Here is a 26,475-nt window from a genome sequence, read left to right as displayed (position 1 = left end):
AATTTTATATTATATATATATAAATTAAAATAATTAATAAAATAACATATTCTTTCATTATACATAAGCATTATGTAACTTATAATAAACATTTTTTATATGATTACACTTAATAAGTTTATTAGTTATCACTTTAGATTTTATAACATATTGTTTATAATTAATTATTATTTATACAAACTTTAATATAAAACATTATAACATATAATTTATATCATTAATTTCATATATATATAATTATGAATAAAATTTATAAATTTTAATATTATAATATGCAAAAAACAGTGATACAATTTTGATCCATTGGTCCAAAATCGGACCAACCCAACCAATTCTATGTTTAGTAGGTTTGGTCTTTCTTCATAGTTGGTTGATTTTGGTCGGTTTTTTAAAATGATTAATCATTTGGTCCTTAGGTAAGGTGGCTCAAACTACCCAATCCACTCATTTGCTCACCCCTAGTCAGAGACTTTCATCCTTTCTCCTTTTCCTTCCTCTCCATTTTTATCTGTTTACTTTTATCTTTTTGTTATCACACTGATTTATCTGTTTTCTCTCTATTCCCCACTCTTCTCCCTCCTTACCCACAATAGCACCACCTATCTAGAGATCTCATTGCTGCCAAGGACGTTATATCAAGCCATGAAAATGTCCTGCCATGAAGACGAGTCCAAACAATATTTTGCAGTGTCAAACAGATACAGATTGTTTCCAGGATCGTGTTGGCCAATTTTTAACAAGTCCAAGTAACTTAACCTAAAGGTTAAAATCCAGCAAAAGAATTTTAACTAAAAAAGAAAGCAGCCAAAGAAAATTGTACTACAGTGATGCTAGATGATACAGAGGTATTTATATTTTTAGAATTTTGTTTTTTATGTGGTTTCATCATTTTATTTATTTAGTATATTTAGCTACTTCGCAGCAAGAATTAATCCTTCAGAAAAAACCTTTACCCCATATCATGTTAAGTTTCTGTCTTGTATTAAGGAAAAGGGGAAGCAGGCATGAAGCAAAATGATATTTATAAGCATCAAGATTAAGCTGAGAGCAGCATCATGACATCAGCAAAATTTCCTTAAAAACTAAAAGTTTACCCAATGCTTACCTTCAACCTGTAGGCCTGAATGCACCTGCTCAGTAGGAACTGAAACTGGCAACCGCGGTAACTGCAGTTGTTGATCTAAAGCATTAGGGTAATCTATCGCACCCATCTGAAGTTCATTTCGGGCACTTGACCTCCTATTTTGCCTGAAGTTCAACAGTGACTTGCCATCATACTCTATGACTTTATTCCAATTGTCATAGGCTTTCTTCACCAATGTATCTACATAGACCTGCAGAAATTTTTTTGTTCCCCTTGTTTTATTAGTGAAACTATTTCATTCAACTAAAAAATAGAAAATGAAAATAAAGCTGAGCCAGGGCTTAAGCAGTAGAAAACAACAAAGAAGCCACATACTCTAAGTAAAGGTCTATCACAAAGGAAAAAGAACAAAGTAATATTATCTGGCAAGAAAACCAATGCAAATCCATGCCATCTGATTAATTTGAATTTAACATCAAGCAAATAAGTTCTCTAATAGCTATTTCTATCACTCATAAATTAAAAGAAAATCTTTAGTTCTCTCTAACTACAGCAGCAAGCACAGCTTCGTTAAGACCATCAGCTGCCATTCCCATGCTTTCAGGTACAACATGACTATAGACCAGAACCAGAGAATAAAAGGTTAATATCCAGAACTACAAACCAGAAACAAAGAAAAAGCCACAGATTAGCCTTGACTTCAAAATCAGTTCTATCTCAGAAAGCTAAGGCACAGCAGCATCAGATTTCAGCTGCCTACAAAGTTAGAAATTGCAAGCAACTACCAAATTTTCAAACAGAATGATGTATTGTCCTGCACTCATGACAGTAGTCATTTCCTTCCAGCTACCAACACTGTTTTAATTTTTTCTATTTTACTGAAATGCCACAGAATAAAATCAATAACCCACAAAATACAACAATAAATGCAGCTGTTTTTTGGCTTCTCTTTTCTTTAATTTCTTCTGACTTTTCAATTGATTTGAATAAGTCTGCAGTACATTAATAGAGAGGAAAGTTGAAATTAATCCATTGGTTACTAGACCTATGATGCAGCTAACTAAACTTAGATAAATAGGAAAGTTGAAATTAATCCATTGGTTACTACACCTATGATGCAGCTAACTAAACTTAGATAAATAGCCTAATCAAGTCCCTTCCACAAGATTTGTCATTTTATATTAGACCAATGTACATCTGACCCAAATGTGCACCCTCAAATGAATAAATTATTATCCAAGCATCCTAATCTATCATGCATGAAAGCATCTATAGACTCCAGAGCTTTTCCTTCTTTCTTTAATTTTTGGTTCAATGAACTATAACCCTAGTCTGACCTCCCTCCCTTCCAGCCTGCCAGATACCTCTACTCACAAGGAGGCAAATCCAGTTGGTAAACCATTTAAAATAAAATACACTAGCTCTAAGTAAAGCAGCCAATCTTATATAACTTAAAACAGGAAAAAATAATTATCATAGCACATAATACAAAATTAAATTGTAGAGAGCAGTCCTATAAACCACATGTTTAAAGATTAAATTACACACACACACACACATAAATGTATGTATGAGTATTTTCTAATAAAAAGTGCTAAAATATAAGAAAATACTGCAAAATATTTATTATTGTAGGCCTAGATAACACTGCTACTAACACATCCCACATGGTAGCCTCTCAAACACAAAGAGGTATATAACATTTTATATTTCATTGAAGAAATGAAAACAGCTTATATATATACACCCACCTTTTGACTATCAGATAGAGAATCAGCAGGTATATACTGTTCCCCAGTAATGAGGCCATTCAACTCATAGATGTTGTTGAAGATAACACCAACACTCCTTGAATCATCAGTATAGTAAACATAAAACTTCCCACTCAGCACACAAGTCTTTGCATGTTCTAATAGAGCTTCCCACATCTTATTTGACATGCCACTTCCAAGAATCTACAAACACATAGAAATATCAGAAGGCAGCTACAAAGCAGTAGCATTTTGCTTTCAGAACCAAAATCCAAACTCACATTTCGTAACTTTTGTTGATCCCTGACCACAAGCCGCAAAAAGTCTTCAACTGTGAATATTCCTGCAGTGTTAAGCCTCTTGTGGAATGACCCATCTTTTCCAATCTTTTCCAATCTCCACACATCATCATTCAACGCAGGTGGATAGTGCTTCTTGTACACTGTCAAGAAACTCAACTCAAAAAAAAATTCAAAAAATCCACAAAGCAACAATCAAAAATGGTATAAAGTATGAACTCACATTCCCCTCTGTGATCCTTGACAGTAAAAGCCTCCGTCTTTGCTTCACGTACACGTATACCCTCACAATATCCAGAAGCGACCTTCAAGCCAAGCCTGAATTTCCTACTTCTTATCCAACTTGAATTGTCAGTAAAAGTGAGCTCTCCTAGTGTCCCTACCCCCTCTTTGAGGGTCACTTGCAAGTCACCAGTCAACAGTGGTCTTTTTCCTTCACGTTCTTTTACCACATGGCTCTCAAATTCTTCTTGTGTCCAATCTTCATCATCCTCGTTGTTGAAATCACCTTCAAGCACAACAACATCTAGCTTTACACAGGCTTCAGGCCCAGTTGTTACAACTTGTCCAGTGTTAGTGTCAACTAGAACAATATGTATGGCAGCACCCTGCTCCCCTTCTACCTTTCCTCCGGTGAAGAGAGGAAGGGACAACCTGGACCTGAAGTGGAGCTGCAAGCTCAGTCCATCTGGACCTTCAATTCGTTTTGGAGAAGATCTGAAAACCAAAAGTGTTAGAAATAACAAAAGTAAAAGATGTTGTATATGAAATGTGGGGAGACAGTGAGAGAATAGGAACCTTAATGCTGAAGAAGAGGCGGTTCTTGTAAAGGATCAATAACATCAAAAACAATAAACTACACCTATTCCCACTACATTTCTTGTAAAAGGATCAAGATAAAAAATTTTATTTCAAGAAAGTAGAATACCAATCAACCAGCCAAAAACCAAATAAAAGTAATCACAAAATCAAGCTTATTGTATGGGTTTCATCAGTTTCATATCAATGTCCAGCAATGCTCAAGTATATCCAAAGGCAAGCAATTAATTACCCAAAGCAATCCTACAAACAGAGGACAAGAAAAGAATCAAACCTAAGAGCATTTGAAAACTCTTTCAGAACTTCATTGCAATCCTTCAATTATCACACACAAATGTTCTGAAATATTGGCTACTTAATGAGCCAAAACTAAACACAAAAATATTAGAACTAACAGAGACTGTCATCAGCACTCATAGTTCATATATATTCAGTAATATACCTATGATTGCCCAAGCTAATGCTAAAACTATTTATACTAAAAAACCCAATTGTTTTTTATGTCAAAACGTGTAATTTAATATATTATAAGAAGTTCTCACATCATCATGCAAAATGCTTGAAACATGCCGATATTTCACAATAACTAAAATTTGTCAAAGACCAGCAAATCAGAACTGAAGATTAAAACCACCAGCTACCGAAAGATACACCATTTGATAAGCAAGCAGCCCATTTACGTCACATAAAGTATGATCTTTCTCAAATCTCAAACGTCCATAATTGATTTCACACTGTTAAGCATACAATGCAATCCCAATCAGTAATAGGTGGAGTGAGCACATCCTAAATATAAGGCTACCACAAACTCTCAAACCAAACTGATATGGGATGTAAATGTAACACCACTTAGCATGCACCATTGTGAATGTCGTGTAATTGAAAAGGAAATTTTCTAAGAATTGAGACATCATAACAAAGCAAACTTGACTCTATAACCATAAATGAGCAGACATAAATATGTTACCTTCCATTAAGTCTAGGAGGGCCTAATTTTGCCAAAGCTCTTTCCACCTCTTCGCTTACCTGCAAAGCATCAGTGGCAGACATAAGAAGAAAACATGAGAAAAATAACATAATCAAAAGGAGAAAATAACAGGATACAAAACAGATTTTCCTAGAATCGCACTAATAATTGTTCTAAATTGATCTCTTAAATGCAAAACACAGAAAGCTCATTTTAGAATCATCCAACAAATTTCTGTACAAACAGTGGACATTTATTATCATGGATGAGGGGCAGGCTTGTGTCTACACCTAAGAGTTCCTTTGTCATGAGTATCTAAGATGCAAAAACACTGAAAATCATCATCGGACGCAGAATATGGGCACTTGTGCATGAATAAGTGATAATTTAGAAAACAAAATCAAATATTAACTATTTTCATATCAATTAACCTTTTTTAGAAGGGATGGAGGGAGGAAGAATTGAGAAACATCACAAAGGCATAGTCATTCTTAAGGATGGTGAATAAATGTAAGATAAGGTCATCTAAAAATTCTGATCAGGACTCAATCTCACATAAATATAATCTAGGATTTTGACTCTAATTGAAAATATTAGCAAGAATTATGCAATTTGTGACAGCGGCAAAAAAAATTGGGGAGATCGGGTAACCAATCACACCAAATCTGGTTGAATTACCAACATTTGAACCTAACATAATAACTCTGAGGTCAAAGTTGAACAGTCCTAGAAGGAAATGAGAAGAGGAAAGCCTCATATAGTAAGCAAGTTTTATGAGGAAAAATATGAACGAGTAAAACAAGAGAATCAGCATTCTTCATAATCACTTCAATAAAAGATTTACTCAAGTCCCCTAAAAAAAAAAACCTTTAAAGGGGATAAAAAAGGAAGGGAGAATTTGAAGAGAAATAAATGATAAATTGAGAAAAGGCACTTACATGCATACACACAATACAAGCACTGTGCACAAAAGCACAATAGATGCATGTTCACAAGTAGGCATATATACACATACATATAAGACACCCATTCAGAAGTAAAACTCCAATCAGCAGAACAATGCTTGTCAAGAACATCATATTACCATTTAAAGCAGTGTCCTCTAAACTTAGATTCTGACAATTGTACTAACCAACTATATACCGAAAAAGAAAAAGAAGAAAAAAGGCATGCACTGCTCAAACATAGACTTAACAGTTTCCCGATAAAATTGATTGCAAAGAAAGTAAAACATTAGGAAATGGGGCTTACAACTCTACGAAGAATGGGTTCCAAAGATGAGCAAAGCTTCTGCAGGCTATCCACCTTAAGAGCTTCTACAATTACACTGCATAATATATACGAGTAATTTTTCAGAAAAACACAAGGCACTTCAACAGAAAGAACATCTCATCATTTATTAACCCTGAATTTAAGAATTTTAAAATCCCCAAGTGTGTCACACAATTAAATGACAAAAAGCCAAAAATGTTATCCAATTAATAATTCATTAGGAGGAATAAAAAAGATTTGAATTGTGTTTTCCCCAATTTGTCTGATTGGTTGCTGCTTCTACTACTTGCTTTCTGCTTCCAAAAAACTTGCAGCAAGATCATAATCGAATAAAAATAAACAAATGTATATTGAGAACATAATAGTTTTACATAAAAGCAAAGTTCTGCATTTTGTTCTGAAAAAAAATTAATTTTAATTATTCAAAAATTTTATTTTCTTTTATATTTAAGCCTGCTTTTTCCTTTTTCCTTTCTGAAGTAAAAATAAACGGCAACAACCAGGATCCACACATAACTTCTCAACATATATTAGTAAACCAACCAAGAAAACAAAGTACCAAACCAAGGCAACAAAATTTGAACAAAAAATAAGGGAAAAAGAAAAAGAAAATACCTGGCTAAAGCAGGGCGTTTTCGCTCGGGCTGCTGCTCCTCATCTCCTTCCAAACTCCTCTTCCCTCTAGCGATACTATTAGTCCTCTCCATATACCTAGTTTGCCTCTGCATTCTCTGAGTACCAAATTCAGAACCCTAATTTTCCCAGATCTACACAGTCACAAGAAAATCAACACTTTAAAACTCAGTGATTCAACTCAAAAACTTCAAATTCAAGCTGCTCAAAACCCTAATTTACCTTTTAAACACCAAAAAAAAATTAAACTAAAAAAATAAAAATCAGCTAAATTAGCTACTTATTATAAGTTACGGTCAATTTTTAATCGAACAAATAAGAAACAGATAATAGAGGAAAAAAAGAAAGTGAGAAATGAAGGAAAAACCTGAGAAAAAAGAGGAAAGTTTTATAGCGTTTCGAGGGGTATGTTTGGGAAAAGAGAAAATCCGAAGAGAAAATCTTTTGAAGCAGTGACTACTATTATTGAAGTAAAATGAAGTCTGTGTTTGGTCTTTGGGACCTTTCGTATATCTTTTTGTTTTATGGTCTACCCTGGCGACTCTTCTCAGCTATGTTTCGAGGTGTTATCAGGTACGACACGATCCACTGCAACGCGCTGGCCCTTTTAACCGTGGTCAACGGATGAGGTTCTGTGATCATGACTCTCGGTGGCGTTTTGTGGTGGGTTTGAGGGATTTGTGAAAGCGACTTCGGTGGCCCCTAACACAGGGGGTCTTTATTAGCGGATTGGATTTTTTTGCTCACACCTCAGTTTACGTAGGGGATTAAATCGTGACCGTACGTCGGCACTTTGCCACGTCAGTTTGAGACATATTTATAGTGTCTCCTTTTCGTTGACGTCAGTGGTTTTTGGTGTGACACACGTCAGTTGTCGATTCGTGTGAATTACGGGATTCGAAACTAATGATGAGAAGAGAAATGCAAGCAAAACACTTGCCCGGATAGAAAATAGGATGTTGGATAGGAAGAGTTGAAGAAGGAACCAGCATTGTCAATAGAAAACAGCAAAACAGATATTGTTTCTTAATTTAGAAAAGGGGTTTTTAATCTTATTTTTAAATAAAAAATTATATATTAATTAATAAATCAAATGTTTGAATGCAGAAAATAACAAAATAAATATAATTCACAAAATTTTCACTTGTACACTAATTTTTTTTAGAAATAAAATAATCATTTCGTGAATCAATCAAATATTATATTTAAAATATTTAAAAATAAAAAATATAAATAACATTTTCCTTCTTCCTAACCAAGCAAATCAATAGAGGCAAAGTTTACTGTTTTTTGAATTTTATCAACAACCTTTTTTTTATTAATGTCAATTTTAAATGTACAATCTTATACAATAATATACATAAATTTACTTAAACATTGAGTATCTTATTTATTAAATCCAAAACATAAAAATTATAATAATACATAAATAATCCAAATTCCGTATTAAGGTCCCTTGTTTGAACTATTCATATATATATATTTTAATATTTGTGGCTTAGGAGACAGTTTTAGATTTATCATTTATGCAATATTTTATGGCTACCAAAATATTCTTGTAAGAGCTGGTCAAATACCTACCAATAGCTTTCATCAAATCGGACATATAAGACAACATTGAACATAATCTAATAATGTTTTCCCCTTTATTTGTATTCTTATTTTCCCTTTAAACCTCCTTGAATGATTAAAAAATAATAATATTTAATGTAGAAAGCACATTCCAGGTTGTTCGGTTTATATAACTTGGAGTTGGAAAAGACTACAATACGCCACAGTTTTGGTTTGATATTGTGTCCGACTACTTTATAAATTTATTTATGTAAATATATATATATAAAGTAGTAAAACCTGGGTTGGACCAGTACGCTCGAGTGGAAGTAGCAGAGAGTGAGGCAAGACTGAACTCTTGACTCTGGGAAGCAGTATAACTTATCTCCGAGTTTAATACAAATTTGAGGACGCAATCTCATTTTCCAAGTTGATTTTGATTGGTGAACTCTTCAAGCCTCCGGTAGAGTTTGATGACTTGTTGCCTGCAGATTTCAGGGGATGTGCAGGGCCCACACATGAGATATATGACATTTCCTAGGGGCCTCATGTACACACCATCCTCCCGGAGCATCTGAAGAAGAGAGCTTGCGTATACTGATGCGTACCTATAAATATGATCATCAGCATCTTTAGATTATGGCCCAAACAGAAACCAGGTCGAGCCCTGGAACTCTTTAAGTTTGCCAGTGAAAATACATACAAGTTCCTTGAAGCAAAAGCATCAAGACTTTTTAAGCATGAGTTTGCTCATATGTAAAAAGCCCATATTAACCAAATGATCACACACCCAAAAGAGGACAAAATAACCCCTACCAAACATATAATTAGGAGTCGTAACATAAAGTATCTGAATATGCAAAACCTCAATGTCATAGATCCTCCAGGATGGTCTATTTCATCTATTAGGGAATAAGATGTGGACTATTGTTGATCACCAATTCACCACAGACCATTAGTGTCTGTACTGCTGTTCATAACATGCAAAACAGAGTGGTCTAGCATGTACATGAGGGGTTAAGCTGTTGTCTTTCATTTGAAATAATTTTGACATCAAAACTTTTAAGTTTAGACATATGTGACAAACCAAATTGCTAGTCTTAAAGAACTACATGCTAGGCAACCAGGACAGAAGTTCCAGACAAATAGATGAGAAAAAAAATAAAGGTTAAAGAAGAAATACCCAGCATTAGACCCATCTGCTTGTAATTCTAGGGCAAACAGAGTTCCTAATGTGACCACCCTTGAGACAGAAGGATGTGATGAGATCTGTTGCACAAGTTCTGCATCCCATAACTGCAAGAATTTAAATGGAAGTGTGAGAGCATATGATTAAAAAACAATAACATGTTTCTCCATATTTTCACCATGTGCAGTTCACATGTAATAATTGTTATAAAATTTAAAGAAAATTTGGAGTTTTTTGTTATGCGGTGAATTACTTAGAATCTTATCACCCTCTTAGCAGAGACCATGAGGGGATATAGTTAAAAACTAAAAAAAAAATGAAACAGTACTGCTATAGGACAGAGGTATGACATTTGAAATAAGCCAAAGTATTTGGGGAAGAAATCAGAATATTTGACCAAAAATTACTTTTGCTCTTAAGAACATGGTTGTTAAGTAATAAAGTTGTAACTAAGTTACATTAAATATCCAATTTGATTTAGATACAAAAGTATTTATGATTGAAGATTCACTAAAAGAAAATCGTATTTCATGATTTCAGTTTAACTGCATTGATCTGTCCATATGATTCGATCTGTCTTTGTTTCTTTGGGAGAAAATGGGAAAAAAGAGAGACATGTAAGTTTAAAAGCCTTTGAAAATCGAGTAGAAGACAGACAATGTAAAGTACTGTCAACCATAAGAGCATATCATAGTATGTTCTGGATGGTGAGAAAGTTTCTCACCTCAAGTATTCACTTTAGAATATACAAAGGTGTGTAAAGTGGAAACTAAACTTGTAAAAAGTTAAAAGAAAATGGCAAAATTCAGCATACCTCCCTAAGCAACATTTTCTGAGACTTTTCAGATGTGATATTAAGGTTTGTCATTGGATCTTTGAACCATATAATGGATTTAGCAGCTGCTGTGCACCCCATTGCATGTGCAGAATATGAGTGTCCATGCAAAAGAGCCTTAAGCTGAAAGCAACAAAACCACATACATTTAGTGATTTATTTATACTATCAATATAATGAAAATAAATAGATGGATTATGAATACGTGCAGAAGCCTTGCAATAAGACTACAGTTTCTCCCACTGGAAACAATCTGAATCCACTGACAAAGCATAAAAAATTCCAAATAATTCAGACAAAAGTAACATTCCAATTAGCTACCTAGTCAATTTTCAATCCACAGTCTCCAGTACAGCTGTTATGGCTAAGGTTAAACCGGGAAAAACAATCAGAAAGGATAAGCTTTTGCCAAAATGTGTAACTGTTGGGCTTTTATTCCCCTAAATATAATGTACCTTCCCCAACCATTTTTTAAAAGTTGACCTTGGCCACACTCCATTAGTTTTTAACAATTCCTTGGGAGCTTGAACGCACAAAGTAAACAAAGCAAGCTTCTTATGCAACAAGTTCTTAGTATAGCTTTTTAAAAATTTGAAATCATAAAGGTATTGATGCATACATTAAATCCTCCCTTCAAACATTTATTGACATGCGATAAATTCTCCCCTCAGATGCAGTCTTCGTCAATGTCTTTCTCATAGTTTCAGTTCCTAGTAAAATGCTAAAATTAACATTATTGACAACCAATGAGACAGCAAAAAGCATAATTACTTAGTTCATAAGGATAAGTTCATAAGGATAAACCTTAGTCAAAATTTTTTTTCTAAAGATAATAAATTAGACAGTATAATACCTTTGAGTCTCCAGTAAATGAATCAAAAACAGCAGCAGTTGCCAGTGTGGCAGCTAATGGAATAATCCCCCCAGTCATAAGCTTTGCAAAGCAGGCTATATCAGGAACACAACCAAGCAGTTCTGCTGCAGCCTGCCAGGAAACAAAGCTTAAAAAAAAAATACTTCCACCAAAACTCATCCACATTATTTTCCCAGAAAAACAAGAAACAGCAAAGCCTATTGAGGGCATCAAACCTCTACTCCTAAACGCCAGAAACCAGTAAAAACCTCATCGAAGATTACTGGTATCCTACAACGTCGACACTCATTCACAAGCATCCGCTGGAAAAGTGGATCAACCATGTGCATTCCTCCAGCACCTTGGATAACTACAGAATATATCCAACCACTGGGTGAGATAAACATCAGATAATAGGAAATTACGGTTAAGGTTAATGAGAACACTGAGCATACCTCAGCTGACAAGAAGTACCAATGATATACGTGATAATGACACAAAGACCAGAGAGCAAACTAATATTATGAAGCAAATATATACAATTTAGCAAAGGTGGTAGGAATGATTCAGAAGTTGATATTTTGGAAGGGTGGAAACGAAGCTTTCAAGAGAAAAAAAATGTCAAGGACTTTGCAGAATGAGGTTAACCTCAGTCATCTCTCAGAAACATCTAAGCCAGTCAAGACATCATCTTTGATCTCATTATAATGCACAAGATCTATTAGTGAAACTACACAACCATATACAGAGCAGACACAATTTTCAATTTTTCATCCTCACCTGCCTTCAAATCATAAACTTTTACTTTGTTGCAATGAGAAATAATCAAGTGAGGAGGCTAGAAAAACAATTTTGAATTCCGAATAAAGTATCCCAAAGGTGAGAAACCAACAAAATGGTGTCATAGAATTGACATAAACAGCCTACCAGAAGCACAGAAAAAAAAGAAATGCTTTTAACACATGCTCCCAAAAAACAAGGAGGCCAGACAACCAACTTCATCTTGCTTTGGTTCACAACAGAAGTTGTAAGATAAAAATGGGAACCATAATTTCAAACTGCATGACAAGTGTTAGCACATCAGATAATCCTTTAGTTTACAAGCGATTCACACATGGGAAGTATAAACTAAATCAACATATCTGATTGGTTGCTGTTGGTTGCTGGCGGTTTAGTGTTAACAGTTTCATTGTGGTTCCTATTTTAGTGTTAGTGGTAGTTTTCTATTTCATGTTGTTGGAGGTTGTGTCTCCACCCCATTTTATTGTTAGTGGTAGTTTTTTATTTCATGTTATTAGAGGTTGTGTCTCCACCTTTCCACTTTCTTGCTTTAAGGGTGGTTATTCCACCAAGTTGTAGTTAAAAAGGAGTGAAGTTAATAAAAGAGGTTGCTTAAAATCTATTCAAGTTTTTGAGTACTTAAAACTCAAGAGATCTGCAGGTTCTCTCTAATGAGCCAGCACTACAAACATAGGTCGAAAAAAGAAACCTTCCACCCAAGTACCTTGCGTACCTCAAACTAAGCCAAACCCTTCCACATACCGTCCCATAACTCAATCCGTTTCAAGGGACCGTAACAATTTGGTATCAAAGCCTAATGTTATAGGGGACCCTATTCAGCAACAATTGCAGCAACTTTTACAATTGTTCCAAGATAAACATGCAGCCAATTTGGCTCGACAAGAAGCAATAAATGCTCGACTAGATGAATTCACCATGGATTTAGCAGCTTCCAAAGTTAATCCCAAATCTACAGAAAAGGGCAGTAACAACCGAAGCCATAAGGGCAAAGTTGTAGCAAAAGGGACAGGATCTGAAACCACAAGGAGAGGGGCCATCATCCCTAAGTTCACAAAGTTGAATTTTCCACGATTCAATGGCCAAGAAGATTCTTTAGGGTGGTTGTGCAGATGCAAGCATTTCTTTTGCCACCAACAAACACCCGAAGAAGAAAAGGTTAACCTTGCCTCTTTCCACTTGGAGGGGAATGCGCAGCTATGGTTCCTTCAAATGGAAGTTGACACGCCACAACCTTCTTGGGATGAATTCAAACGGCAATGTCACCTGCGATTTGGCCCACCTATAAGGAGTCATAAGTTGGGAGAATTGGCAAAATTGCGACAAAGTGGTACTGTGGCAGATTACCAAGAAAAATTTGAGCAATTGGCTTCACAGGCAAGCACTCTCACTCAAGCACAAAAAATTGAACTGTACATCAGCGGCCTTGCAGAACATATTGCAGTCAAAGTAGAGCTCCACAATCTGTCAGATTTAGCAACTGCAATGAGTATATCCCGGCTCTATGAACGCAAGGGGCAGCCCACTCGGACACCAATATCAGAGGTTCCACAATCAAAACCCCCTGATACACCACTTCAACACCGTACGAGATTTGTGAAAAAATTGACCAAGGTTGACATGGAGGAGAGGCAACTGAAAGGTCTTTGCTTCAATTGTGATGAGCCATATGTCAGAGGCCATCAATGTAAGAAATTGTTTTGGATTGACTCAGTTGAAGGAGACGAAAAGAAAACCGAATATGAACCACCTGCTAATACTGATCAACCGGAGATCTCGTTGAATGCTATCATCGGTATTAGTACTCCTCAGAACATGAGTCTACAAGGCAAATTGAAGGTAACCCAGCTCTGACCTTAGTAGACTCTGGTAACACTCATAGTTTTGTAGACTTCAAATTTGTATCGCAATTTAATCTCCAGGTGAAAAGACGAGATGGATTGCGGGTTGTGGTTGCAAATGGAGAGAGAATTAGAAGTTTGGGTCGATGCAAGGGAATGTTACTCCAGTTAGGCAATCACACTTTCTTTGTTGATTTATATGTTCTCACTTTAAGCAGTTTTGATGTCATATTAGGTGTCAATTGGTTAAAGACCTTGGGACCCATCTTGTGGGACTTTACAGATATGTGGATGTCTTTTACGAAACTTGGAAAACAGATAGAATTATATGGAATTAAAACTTCCAAACCAGCCCAAAGTGCTGAGATTCAAGTTGTTACGGTAGAAGATTACCATGCTGATTTACAGCGACTCCTTGCGGGATTTGTTTCCTTGTTCCAGGAACCCACGGGCCATCCTCCTTCACATGCTTGTGATCATCGAATTATTTTGGAACCCGGGACAAAACCAATAGTTGTCAGACCATATCGATATCCACATGCCTAGAAAGATGAAATTGAGCAACAATGTTCTGAGATGTTGAAGCAAGGGATAATTCAGTGCAGTCAATCTCCATTTTCATCTCCAGTGCTCCTTGTTCCTAAATCAGACAATACTTGGCACATGTGCATAGATTATCGAGAATTGAATGCAACGACAATCAAAGACAAATTTCTCATTCCGAGGATTGAGGAATTGTTGGATGAATTATTCGAAGCAAAGTATTTCTCTAAACTAGATCTGCGGTCAGGCTATCACCAAATCCAAATGAATGAAGTTGATGTAGAAAAAACGACTTTCCAAACACATCATGGCCGCTTTGAATTTCGGGTCATGCCCTTTGGATTAACAAATGCCCCTTCTACTTTTCAGGCCCTGATGAATGAGGTATTGCGTCCTCACTTAAGAAAATTTGTTTTAGTGTTTTTTGATTATATACTTGTTTACAGTCGTACTTGGATAGAGCACATGTATCACTTGCGGATCGTCTTCAAATTGCTCTCAGAACATCACCTTTTCTTGAAACGATCCAAATGCTCATTTGCCCAAACTCAAATTGCTTATTTGGGCCACATCATCACCGTTGAAAGACTTACTGTAGATGCAAGCAAAATTTCAACCATGACAGAATGGCCTAAGCCTTCAACTATACGAGGGTTACGAGGTTTTTTAGGCCTCACCGGATCCTACAGCAAGTTTGTTCATAACTATGGTTCTATTGCAGCACCTCTTACATCCATGCTTCGTAAAAATTCCTTCATATGGGCAAACCAATCGTCTCAAGCTTTCAAAAAACTTAAGGCTGCCATGACCACCACGCCTGTGTTAGCACTTCCTGATTTTTCTCAACCATTTACCATTAAGTGTGATGCTTCTGACACTGGAATTGGTGCGGTTTTATTGCAGAATAATAAACCAATCGCATTCTTTAGCACGGCCATGGCAATGAGACATCGACATTTACCAACTTATGAAAAGGAGCTCATTGGTCTTGTTAAGGCCATCAAACATTGGCACTCTTACTTATGGAGAAAGCACTTCATAGTTCGCACCAATCACTATAGTTTGAAATTCTTATTGGAGCAAAAACTATTGACACCACCACAGCAACACTGGTTGGGAAACATCTTGGGGTATTCATTTTCAGTAGAATACAAGGCTGGTTGATACAACTCTGTAGCCGATACTCTATCCCCGAGAGATTCTGATGGGGCTGTCCTTCTCGCCATATTCATGCCACAATTGAGCCTATTTGATGAAATTCGTCATGAACAACAAAATTCACCTGAAGTCCAAAGTTTAATCTCTAGTGTCCAAGAAGGTACTACTGTTGAACCATGGAGCTTCAAACAAGGGCTACTATTCTATAAACATCAGGTTTATTTAGCCCCTAATTCTCCTTCCATCCAGACAGTCATGACCACCTTACACAACCAAGGGTATGAAGGGTATCAAAAAACTCTCTTCCGCATTGCCAAAGATTTTCACTAGAACGGCATGAAACTCCATATCCGTGACTTTATCCGTGCTTGCAGTATTTGCCAACGTCACAAAACAAAAACTTTGCAACCAACTGGTCTTCTTCAACTGTTACCAGTGGCTAAGCATGTATGGTCTGACATTTCATTGTACTTTGTGGAAGGCTTGCCTAATTCACATGGTAAAAATGTCATTTTGGTGGTTGTGGACAGTTTTTCCAAATATTGTCATTTATTGCCAACTGCTCACCCATATTCAGCTGTTAGTATTGCAACTCTTCTTTGACAATATTTTCAAATTACACGAGTTACCTGAAACAATGGTTAGTGACAGAGATGTCACCTTTACAAGTGCGTTTTGGAAGAAACTTTTTTGTCTTAGCGACACCAAGCTATGTTTCAGCTCTGCTTACCAACCCCACTCAGACGGCCAGACCGAAGTTGTCAACTGAACTGTGGAGATGTACTTAAGATGTTTTACCAATGCTCATCCTACCAAATGGATGGATTGGCTGTCTTGGGTGAAGTATTCATATAATACTAGTTTTCATTCTTCACTACAAACCACATCTTTTGAAGTTGTGTATGGGCGACCACCGCCGCGCCTACTGTCCTATTGTCTTGGAATTTTCAAATTGGATGCTGTGGATCAAGCCTTACAATCTCGAGATATGATCCTTAAATAATTAAGGCAGAATTTCTTACATGCCCAACATAAGATGAAAACCATTTATGATTCCAAGCACTGTAAGATTGAATTTCAAGTAGGGGATAGGGTTCTTTTACGATTACAACCATATCAACAGCTCTCCTTGGCTAATCGTCGTCACCAAAAACTGCTGCCAAGGCTCTATGGTCCTTTCACAATTTTGCAACGTCTTGGACCTATGGCTTACAAGTTGCAGTTCCCTCTAGGTACTAAGCTTCATCCTGTGTTCCATGTCTCGTCTAAAAGTTTTTCATGAGGGGGACAATCCAATGTCTGCTACACTCCCTATGGGTCTTCCAGCAAAACCCATGCCACTACCCTTGGCTGTTCTTGACTGTCGAGTCAATCGAAACATTCAAGAGGTCTTGATGCACTGGCAAGACACTTCTCCAACAGAGGCATCTTCGGAGACTGTTTCATCCATGAAGGAGCGCTTCCCACACTTCAAGCGCGATTTGAAGGAAGGGAGTAATGTTAGCATATCAGATAATCCTTTAGTTTACAAGCAATTCACACATGGGAAGTATAAACTAAATCAACATATCTGATTGGTTGCTGTTGGTTGCTGGCAGTTTATTGTTAACAGTTTCATTGTGGTTCCTATTTTAGTGTTAGTGGTAGTTTTCCATTTCATGTTGTTGGAGGTTGTCTCCACCCTATTTTATTGTTAGTGGTAGTTTTCTATTTCATGTTGTTGGAGGTTGTGTCTCCACCCTATTTTATTGTTAGTGGTAGTTTTCTATTTCATGTTACTGGAGGTTGTGTCTCCACCTATCCACTATCTTGCTTTAAGGGTGGTTATTCCACAAAGTTGTAGTTAAAAAGGACTGAAGTTAATAAAAGAGGTTGTTCAAAATCTATTCAAGTTTTTGAGTACTTAAAACTCAAGAGATCTGCAGGTTCTCTCTAATGAGCCAGCACTACAAACATAGGTCAAAAAAAGAAACATTCCACCCAAGTACCTAGCATACCTCAAACTAAGCCAAACCCTTCCACACACCATCCCATAACTCAATCCGTTTCAAGGAACCGTAACAACAAGATTAAATTCTAGTCATGCAACAAAAAAATATGTAAAATAGTTTTAAATTAAATACATATTCTTGCCTGGTTCTATAATCAAGGCTCCTATCTGCTTAATACTGGACAATCCAGAACACTGTGATAATTGTTGAGATGCAAATGATGAATACAGCCCAGCCAGATTTGATTTATCCCTGCTCTTAAGAAAAATTTCATCACGAGACCTAAAGGCTGCAAAACACAAAATATATTGGAAAATTATATCTTAATAATGGTGATGATAATTTAGCGAGACCAAGTTCACTCACTCATGTCTTCCGGTCTCAAAGTTTCAGAATGAAACACTTCGGGCAGCGAAAGATTCCATTTGCCATTGTGCATAAACACAGTTGGAGGGTCGAGAAAAAGCCCTTTTCCTGTGTACCTGGAATTCATTTAATTGTCAACAAGAATCAGAAACCAAAGTACACAAAGTAGTACATAACATTTTCTTACAGCATTCTGAATTCTTTTCTGTACAACTGATACTTTTGAAGCATGAAAAGAGATGCATTGGAAAGCATGCAAAAAAGGTGAATGATTTTTCATCAATAAGAATAAAATAGTACTCCTTTAGCTGCATTACTCTAAGAGTGTTATACTGATTTAATTCTATGTTTTCCTCTGTACATTAATCCCAAAAACTATCTCCATTGTCAAAGTTTAATGCATTTGATGTGACATTTTTAAAGAAATTGTTAAAAAAAAAAAACCAAAAGCCATAAAATATGAAAAAGTCAACTGTTTTTGGACATCCACAAAAGGAATGTAAGCCCAAAGCCAAACATGTATTTTTTTTTATTTATTCCTGCATGATTAGCTTTCTTGCAAAATTTGCAATGTGCCCTATAAGCCTTGTGAATGCACTGTCTCAAATACTAAAATGACCTCATCAGTATTAAATAGAAACATGTCAATGAATGAGCAAGAGCTGGAGCTTCAATTCCAGTTCAGGAGGTCAGACACGCACGCATACACCGAAACAAGTGGACTTCTCCTGTCCAGTCTTTGTCCGCAAGCTGATAAGATTTAAATAGATCATGCATTCTACCTTAAAGCATATTATTATTAGCTCTCTCTGTCTGCATGTGTGTGGGAGTGGAAAATGTAGCACTATAAATTGGCTGAGAAAAAACAGAGTTAGTGTGACTCTCTCTCCAGCTAATCTCAGCTCATTCCTAGCTGCAGTAACAAGATGAAATTCCAACAAAACATATTTTCATCCACATTTTAGAGGAAACAAGGAATATCCTAAATGTCACTCTGCAGTCATGGCAACAGTAACCCTAAAGTAAGACAAATCCCCTGCATTGCCTAATAAATTACAATGCTTCAACTCTGCACAATCTAAGGAAAAATAAAGATATTCAGGCCATGGAAGCATTTATTAATGAATCATGAATCCATAAGCGAATAGCCATAACATAAATAAATATGGAACTCTTTGTCAAACATGCTTTTAGGAGAAAACATCCATACCATGGCTGCTGCAGGAATCCTGTATAAGAAGATGGTGCCTGTGCTTCCATTGCACCCAAAGTATCACCATGATAAGATCCCTTAAGAGCTAGCACCTGAAATAAACAGGCCATTTCAGTTGACTTTATGGAGAATACCCATGTCAAAAGGAGGAGGAAAAACCAGCAAACATGTGGCAGAAACCATAAAAAACCTTCATTTTAGTAATCTTAAGATATGGCCCTAAAAATGAGCACAAAAATGTAGTGTGATCAATATAACTGACTCCATGTAGTGGAAAAAGCTTAAGTTATATATATTTACAGAGAAAAGCTAATGCCGAAAAAGCCCACCCAGCTACATGAAGCACTGAGCAAAAAGCAAGAACTGCTCCAAACATTTTCGTATCTCGTGGTAGAAAAAGTTCCAGCATTGCATGCACGAACATTTTGAAGAAACAGCTGCAATGAAAAATAACATAGCCACCATTTTTGCCAAAGGTTTACTAAAGAGAAACAGGCCCTTGTAACAAAACCCCACAGTCCACTTGTTCCTTAGATGCTTCTGCCTTCTGCCACTGAGTTCATCAATTGACAATACACACATGCACGCATGGATAGCCACACATGGACACACATGATGCATGCATGCACAGACAGATGCATACAACAGATGCAGACACAATCCCATTCAGAGATGCAGACGCATAAAAACTCATGCATGGAAACACGTACGCTGTGCACATTTATGCACAAAGACATTGAGTGCTTGAGTTTGAAAAAAGTTAAATAAATAAATAAAGAAAAAAGACATTTGAATCCTTACTCTTATAACAGACAAATTCATCTCCCCTTGTGCTCAGAAATTAGCCAAATAACCCCTTTTCAACTAGAGCTTTCGCCATGCTTATATTATCATTTTTTTATTTGAGTAGGGATTTTTTACAGTGTGTATCATGCAACTCTAAAATTTTTTGAAAATATATAAGCATTAACCAGAGAATCTGTCAGCAGCAAATTAAAAAAGCATTAGCAGATTGACAGTTTAGGTTAGAGGGAAGAGAAAGGGGAGGACATTCAGGACATGCAATAAATATATTTAGCTGGATAAAATTATTAATTTCACTCTAAAATTTTACACACTCTTCTAACATTAGGTATTGGAAAAATGCAAGAAATATATACTAAAAGACTCCAAAAGACAGAAAAGACCAACCATTAGCTCGATACATCTTTCAGCTGAGTTATTCTCGAATAACTCTGGAAGGATTCCATGATCAGAAGAAAATTTTCGAAATGCCATCTTGAGAGCAATTTCAATTGCTGTAGAACCATTATCCGAAAAGTACACCCGAGAGGCCCAACCTACACAGAAGAACCCTAACTCCTAAAAATTACTGCAATCAAATATAAACTAATATTCAAACACAATTAAAGAGGTATAAATCATCCATGGATTGAAAATCTTATAACTTTATCATACCTAGAAAAACAAGCTCTTCACAAAACAGATTCAGTCATCATTGGATTTTTCCTTTACTTTATTGTTCTAACATTTTTCCAAGAAAACTTATGGATAGTGACAGACAATGTCCTCAGGTCAACCAAGAATTGATGAGAAGAGAGAATGAAAGCAAAGATATCTAAAGATAAACAGAAAACGAACCTTTCCCTACACCCTCAAGCAAAAGCTCTGCACATTCTAAAGCTGGCTCATAGACATTCTCAGGGAACATCACGTGTCCAAATCTTGCGGCAGCATAACCCATATCTCTTGCAAGTTCAGTCTGAAATCACCTAAACAAATTACCGCATTAAAGAAAAGTTTCAGAAAACTGACAGCTGCAAAGTAGGTAAAGTAAATTACATCTCATACCAATGGGGAAGATTCAAGGGTAAAAGGCAAAAACATGCTATCATGAAGTTAGAGTGTTGAACATGGATATGTAACTGAAATGGGTATGATCAAACTTAACTTATCACGAGTTTTTCATTATATTTAGAACTGCCCCCCACGCCCCCACCTTTTTCACTTGCAAGCTGATTGAACTCTACAAGCAGTCCAAAAACAAAGCCACCTCTATGCTTATATTACTTTTTAACACAACAAGGTATTAAGTTTAAACAATGGACTGCTAGTTCAAGTAGGCTCTAATACCATGACGAGCTAACTTTTTAACCTAAAAGCTTCAGTTGATAGGCTGGAGCAAAATCAATACCATATTTGCAATGAGCTGTTAATAGTAACATAGACATAGAAATGGGATAACTTTATTAGGCACAACATTCAACAAGTATGAATTGTTATACTTCTTATTTCTTACTAATCCAACATAACTGCCAAACCTAAGGTATGCTTCAAGTGATCACACCAGAAATGCCTAAAACTTCTCATATATAGCTTTCAAAAAGTAGTATAATTTAAAGCTCTCTTTTTATCTCCCATCAAACCCATGGCCATTACAAGTAGTTCCACAAACCAATTCAAGGGTGCCTCCAGAAGTTCCAATGTCAGTATCAAACTGCAACTAAACTACATAGCAGATCATTCCACTGGTGACAGAGAGTAAGAAGACTCTGTTCCGAGGTCTAACCTCAAAACCTACATGTTCTTTCAGAGCTTGAACATTCTTAAACAATATTCTCTAAGCACAACATCAATGCAAACTGCTTAATACATGCCTCCACATTAAGCCAAATGAAAGCTACTAAAGTGTTAAAAATTATTTTTCTTATCTTTAAAAGAAAATAAGAACATAAAAGTGCTTCTTTCTAATATCTTTACTGACTAAGAAATCCTAGAACGACAAAGTTGCTAATTCCTGAGAGAAATTCAACCACAATAAATAACGTGCACCAAGTTCTTTATATCAAAATCTGATCTTGAAGCACTTTCGCACTCAATACACCCTGTTCAAAACAACAATCTCCAACAACCCCCCCCCCCCAAAAAAAAAAAAAAAAAAACCCTCCCCACTTCCAATGCAAAGTGTTTTGAGTTAGGGATGGAAAAAACCAACCCACATGTCAAATTATGCGCAACTGCATACACCTAGTCCATCTAATTCCACATGAATTTGAAATCATCTCAAATGCATGCTAATAAAAATCTTGCTATTGGAGTAATGATTCAAAAAAGCAGCACTTTCCCTGCAATATGGCTATCCTATAGGTATTGTAGAGTAATAAATCCATAACTACCATAATGATACAAACCATTAAGTGGTGTTATCCTACATCAATCAAGTTTGGAGGTTGTTGTGGACTTCTATTCAGGTTAGCCTTATCTACCTAGGCAATTGGTATTAAGTTGGATGCTTAACATGGTATAACCCAGGCTGTTTGTTACCCCATTTATTGGTTGTATGTTGTTTGTTCTATTTGTTGTGCACAGGTTAGACCTACTTGTTGAAATGTTAGAAAGGGGCCTTCACATAAAGGAGAGCGTTAGTGGTGTTATCCACATTGATTAAATTTAGAGTTGGTTGTGACCTTATATTAAGGTTAGGCCTCTATGTCTACTAACGATAGGTTTTAAGGTTGGATGATTGGTAAGAACTACTATCTCTCCCTTTACTCTCTTTGACTATAAGCCATTAAGAAGAAAGTTCTGTCTGGTTTTCAAATAAAATTGCAGTGCTACACTGCTTTTAAAACCATTTACAACTGACTAGACTAAGGGTAAAGAAGGAAATAAAAAGAATACAGCACCAACGAAAAGCTGGAATTGTAAACAATCTTCTAGATTTTGACATCAATCCACAATACATCAACTTTAACATAAAGGTTTTAAGAAAGAGAGAGAGACAAACAGTCAGACAACACACACACACAGAGAAAGAAAGAGAGTAGAAAACATAAAGATGACCTGCAAAGTTGCATCTGGTCCCTGAGTCCACCAACTAGCACATGCATCAAATTGTTGAGTTATGAACTCTTTGTTCTGAACCTGAAATTAATTTAGAAAAAAAGGCAGGGATTCAGTTAACATCTAGAGAGTAAGGCACAAAGAACTTGTATGCAAAAACTAAATAGTAAAGTATAAGCGAAGAGCAGTCAGTCAGGCTATAGCCCATCATATATATATATATATAATGCACAAACCTTGTAGACTGAAAAGTTTTCACCACAACGTGAATCAATGACTGTAACACTACAAGGTGGTACAAGTTTGTGCTGAGTAAATGGCCACCAGAAAACATCTCCAGCTCTTCTCGCCATTTCATTAAATCCCAGTATTCTTTCTAAATAAGCTTCCAGCAATATGTTTTTCAAAGAATTAAATACATTGTGAGATTCGTCAAACCATTCCAGCAGGTTGTTTGATGGATCTTGTGGAATTGGTGGCAGCACAAGCACAGGCACTCTGGAAAGAATAAAAGCATAACAACACATTATGTAGCATGATCAAAAATGATATTGCCTCAAAAATTTTGATACTTCTACTGGTGGACAAAAGAAAAAGTAAAGGAATAGATTCCAGGTCCCACTGAAGATTAACATAAAACTAATAACGAATTAACTACCTATTCCGCAAATATGACATTAATGGTATTTCATTTACAAGGCCATGATCTTCAATAACAATAGCAACAACATCATAACCTCGAAGTTTCAAACTCTCATAAGCTGAGATAGTTCCAGATATACCACCCAACCGCCCATCTCCAACAAGAACACCAGGAAAGCGTAAGGGCCTGGTTACAAATTTAACAAGAAACACATGAGAAAAACCATACATGTAAAAAGTTAACATGTTCAGCTATCAATCAATGAATATGATCTAAGTTTCCCAACAAGACAACAAGATTAACATTTGTAATCAATGTGGATTACAACTTTCAGCGCATCATTCTTAAATTCACAATAAATCTACCAAAAAAATTCAAATTGACATAACAATTCTAAAAGCCGTGAAATTGGCAAATTTCCAATCAACTAAGAACCCCAAAAAAGTACAGTAGCATTAGAGCATAAGGCTAAGGAAAGGAAGCACGAGAGAAGTATAACCCACATATTGATAACAATCGCATTGAAGACCCTTAAATTTAAAAGTAGTCATCAATATGGATCACACCTTTCAGCACATAATTCTTAAATTCACCTAGGCTTCATTTGACTGTTAATTCATTTGTATGTTGCTTTCTAAAAAGTTGCTGTAAAGGAAAAGGAAAAATATAATTGATTAAAATAAATAAATGACTCAAATTCAACGCCAATTCTAATATATTGCTCTATATGAAAGTAATTATATATTTTGTTCTACTAAAAACTTGCATTTTAAGTTTTAATTCTTTAAAAAAATATTATTTGCTTTTACATCCAAATGCACTTTGCCTTTTTGTTTCTATACACAAAAAGCAAGTAGCAAAAGCAACAATTAAATTGTACCTACATATTTCTAAAATCCATTGAATTGGGAAAATTCCAATCAGTTGAGAACCCTAAAAATTATTTTCACTAGAACATAAGGTAAAGGCACCATTTGCTACTTGTTTTTGCTTAGAAAAAAATTGCTAGAAAAGAAAACAAATTGCAGAAAGATAAAAGTATAGTAACTGATTTAAAATGAACAAATAACTAAAACATAACACCAATTCTAACATAACTATTCTATATAAAAGTAGATAAATTTTGGTTCAATTTTCCGGAACAAAAAGCAAGTAGTAAAAGCAACATGCAAACTGAATCAAAAGAAACATGCAAGAAACATAAGAGAAGAATAACAGGATACCGATAAAGATCGCATTGAAGAGTCCCTGTGGGTCCAGGACTGGCAACCCCACCGGCAGTCTCTATCACACAAAAACCATCTAACCTCCCCCGCTCAACACCACCTTCCAACAAGCCTTCCCTCAAACGTCTCTCCACGTGCTTAACCACCTCAGAATCCCCCACCGCCCCGCCCTCCTTTTCCGCAGCCAAATGGGGAGACAGCGCGCCCTTCCAAGCGTACAGAGTCTCCGAAACAAGCTCCGGAGTGACGCTTCCCTCCGCCAAAACCTTCCTCTCCTCATAAAACCCCAATTCACACAGCCCCTGCAATTCATTAAAAGAAAAATTGTTTGGTTTGAATGAATTGGCAGCGGGGAGGGAAGAGAGGAGTATGGAATGGGAGGAAACGAGGGGGAGATTGCGGCGGAGAGAAAGAGAAGAGAGTTTTTGGAAGAGAAAGCGGGAGTCGGAGTCGGAGGGAAAGCCTGTCTGGAGGGGTTTGAGGTAGAGGAATTTTTTTGTGTTGGAGGAAGGAGGGGAGAGGAGGAAGGAGGAGGAAAGGCCGGTGGAAACTAGGGTTTTGCCGAGGGAGGTGTTGGAGGACCAAATGATGTAGGTTGGATGGGAGAGTGGGATGGTGAGAGTGGATAAGGGTTTGGATTGTTGGGGGAGGTGGCGGAGGAGGAGCAGGAGACGGAGGCGGTGAAGATGGTGGTGGCTGCGACGGTGGAGGAGAGAGAGGAGCATGGTGGAAAGAGTAAAGTAAAGAGTGAGAGTTACGTGCAACGGCTACTGTACTGTTGAAAGAGAGTTTTGAAAATGGGAGGGGAACGGGTACTCTGACTATTCCAGGTTTGCAGGGCAGGATAGGCTGAAATATAGCCAACAAATTAAAGTGTTTTAGGCCCCTAAATTATCATTTTTTTTTTTATCTTCTTTTGTTTGTACTTTGCTATTTTGCTTTCTGTAGAAAAGACTTATGAAACATGTGTGAAAACTTTTAAATTGTAAAAAAAAATAATTCATTATATATTGTTAGGATTAAAATGAGAATTAAGAAATAACATTTTGGAATTTCATAAAGATTTTATCATTTTTCTTATTTTTTGTGTATATGATTGAAAACTTACTTTATTGATATAAGATAAATTATTCTCATCTTTTAAGACCTTAATTTATTGTGTAGATCTATTATTATTGAAAATAGACTCTCTATTTTTAAATACCATTTATCACAATTCACAAAACACATAAATTTTGACAATTCAATTCAATTCACATTTTCGTTTACTTAATGATGTTACATGACTTTTATATCCATTTTACTTTTCTTGTATAAGAGAGATAATAAGGTTAAGCTTAGCATTTCAAACTCATAATCTAAACAAGCTAAATAAAGAGATTCCATTGTTTTTTTCTAGCTTTATTTTGATTTTTTGTCTAAGGCTTCTTGCTAATCCGCTTGTCACTTAGATTTTTGGGTGGTTGCTTAGTTGTTCCAAAGTAAGTTTAGTTTTCTTAAAGTGAGGTTTGATTGTTTTCTCATGAGACTTGAAAGTGAAGTTGAAAAGTATTAGTATTAATAAAAATTTCAGAAACAATTCTCCGACAACAGTGTTATA

At 36.0% G+C, this 26,475-nt stretch overlaps 2 protein-coding genes across 4 annotated transcripts in view; both read right to left on the bottom strand.

Annotated features, from left to right (window-relative positions):
- Positions 1-7,341, bottom strand: part of LOC18589220 (calmodulin-binding protein 60 D) — a 10,547-nt gene extending 3,206 nt beyond the window's left edge. The window contains exons 1-8 of one of the 2 annotated variants that reach the window (XM_007014098.2): positions 7,193-7,341; positions 6,808-6,959; positions 6,172-6,247; positions 4,921-4,979; positions 3,358-3,851; positions 3,117-3,277; positions 2,836-3,039; positions 1,106-1,334 (exon numbers count right to left, since the gene is read on the bottom strand). In XM_007014098.2, coding sequence (XP_007014160.2) covers positions 1,106-1,334; positions 2,836-3,039; positions 3,117-3,277; positions 3,358-3,851; positions 4,921-4,979; positions 6,172-6,247; positions 6,808-6,920 — 1,336 coding nt within the window. In that variant the 5' untranslated portion in view covers positions 6,921-6,959; positions 7,193-7,341. Of the gene's footprint in view, positions 1-1,105; positions 1,335-2,835; positions 3,040-3,116; positions 3,278-3,357; positions 3,852-4,920; positions 4,980-6,171; positions 6,248-6,807; positions 6,960-7,109 lie in introns of both variants that reach the window. The other variant, XM_018127737.1, reaches the window with a different exon arrangement.
- On the bottom strand, positions 8,443-25,716 carry LOC18589183 (bifunctional dethiobiotin synthetase/7,8-diamino-pelargonic acid aminotransferase, mitochondrial). Of its 2 annotated transcripts, XM_018128310.1 has the most exons (14): positions 24,873-25,715; positions 23,665-23,835; positions 23,243-23,504; positions 23,007-23,087; positions 20,805-20,925; positions 20,355-20,503; positions 19,161-19,255; positions 17,951-18,066; positions 17,727-17,873; positions 11,490-11,623; positions 11,254-11,385; positions 10,380-10,523; positions 9,560-9,672; positions 8,443-8,984 (listed from the first exon to the last, which is right to left on the bottom strand). In XM_018128310.1, the coding sequence occupies exons 1-14, from the start codon at positions 25,598-25,600 to the stop codon at positions 8,795-8,797; spliced, it is 2,583 nt and encodes an 860-aa protein (XP_017983799.1). In that variant the 5' UTR covers positions 25,601-25,715; the 3' UTR covers positions 8,443-8,794. The 2 variants fall into 2 exon arrangements, with proteins under 2 accessions (XP_017983799.1, XP_017983800.1); XM_018128311.1 differs by lacking the exons at positions 8,443-8,984; positions 9,560-9,672; positions 10,380-10,523 and adding an exon at positions 11,020-11,110 and having other exon boundaries at positions 24,873-25,716.

This window comes from Theobroma cacao, chromosome 9 (genome assembly GCF_000208745.1).
Source record: "Theobroma cacao cultivar B97-61/B2 chromosome 9, Criollo_cocoa_genome_V2, whole genome shotgun sequence".
Classification (NCBI taxonomy): domain Eukaryota; kingdom Viridiplantae; phylum Streptophyta; class Magnoliopsida; order Malvales; family Malvaceae; genus Theobroma; species Theobroma cacao.
Note: the sequence above shows the minus strand (reverse complement) of the source record. Positions and strands in the feature narration are given on the sequence as shown.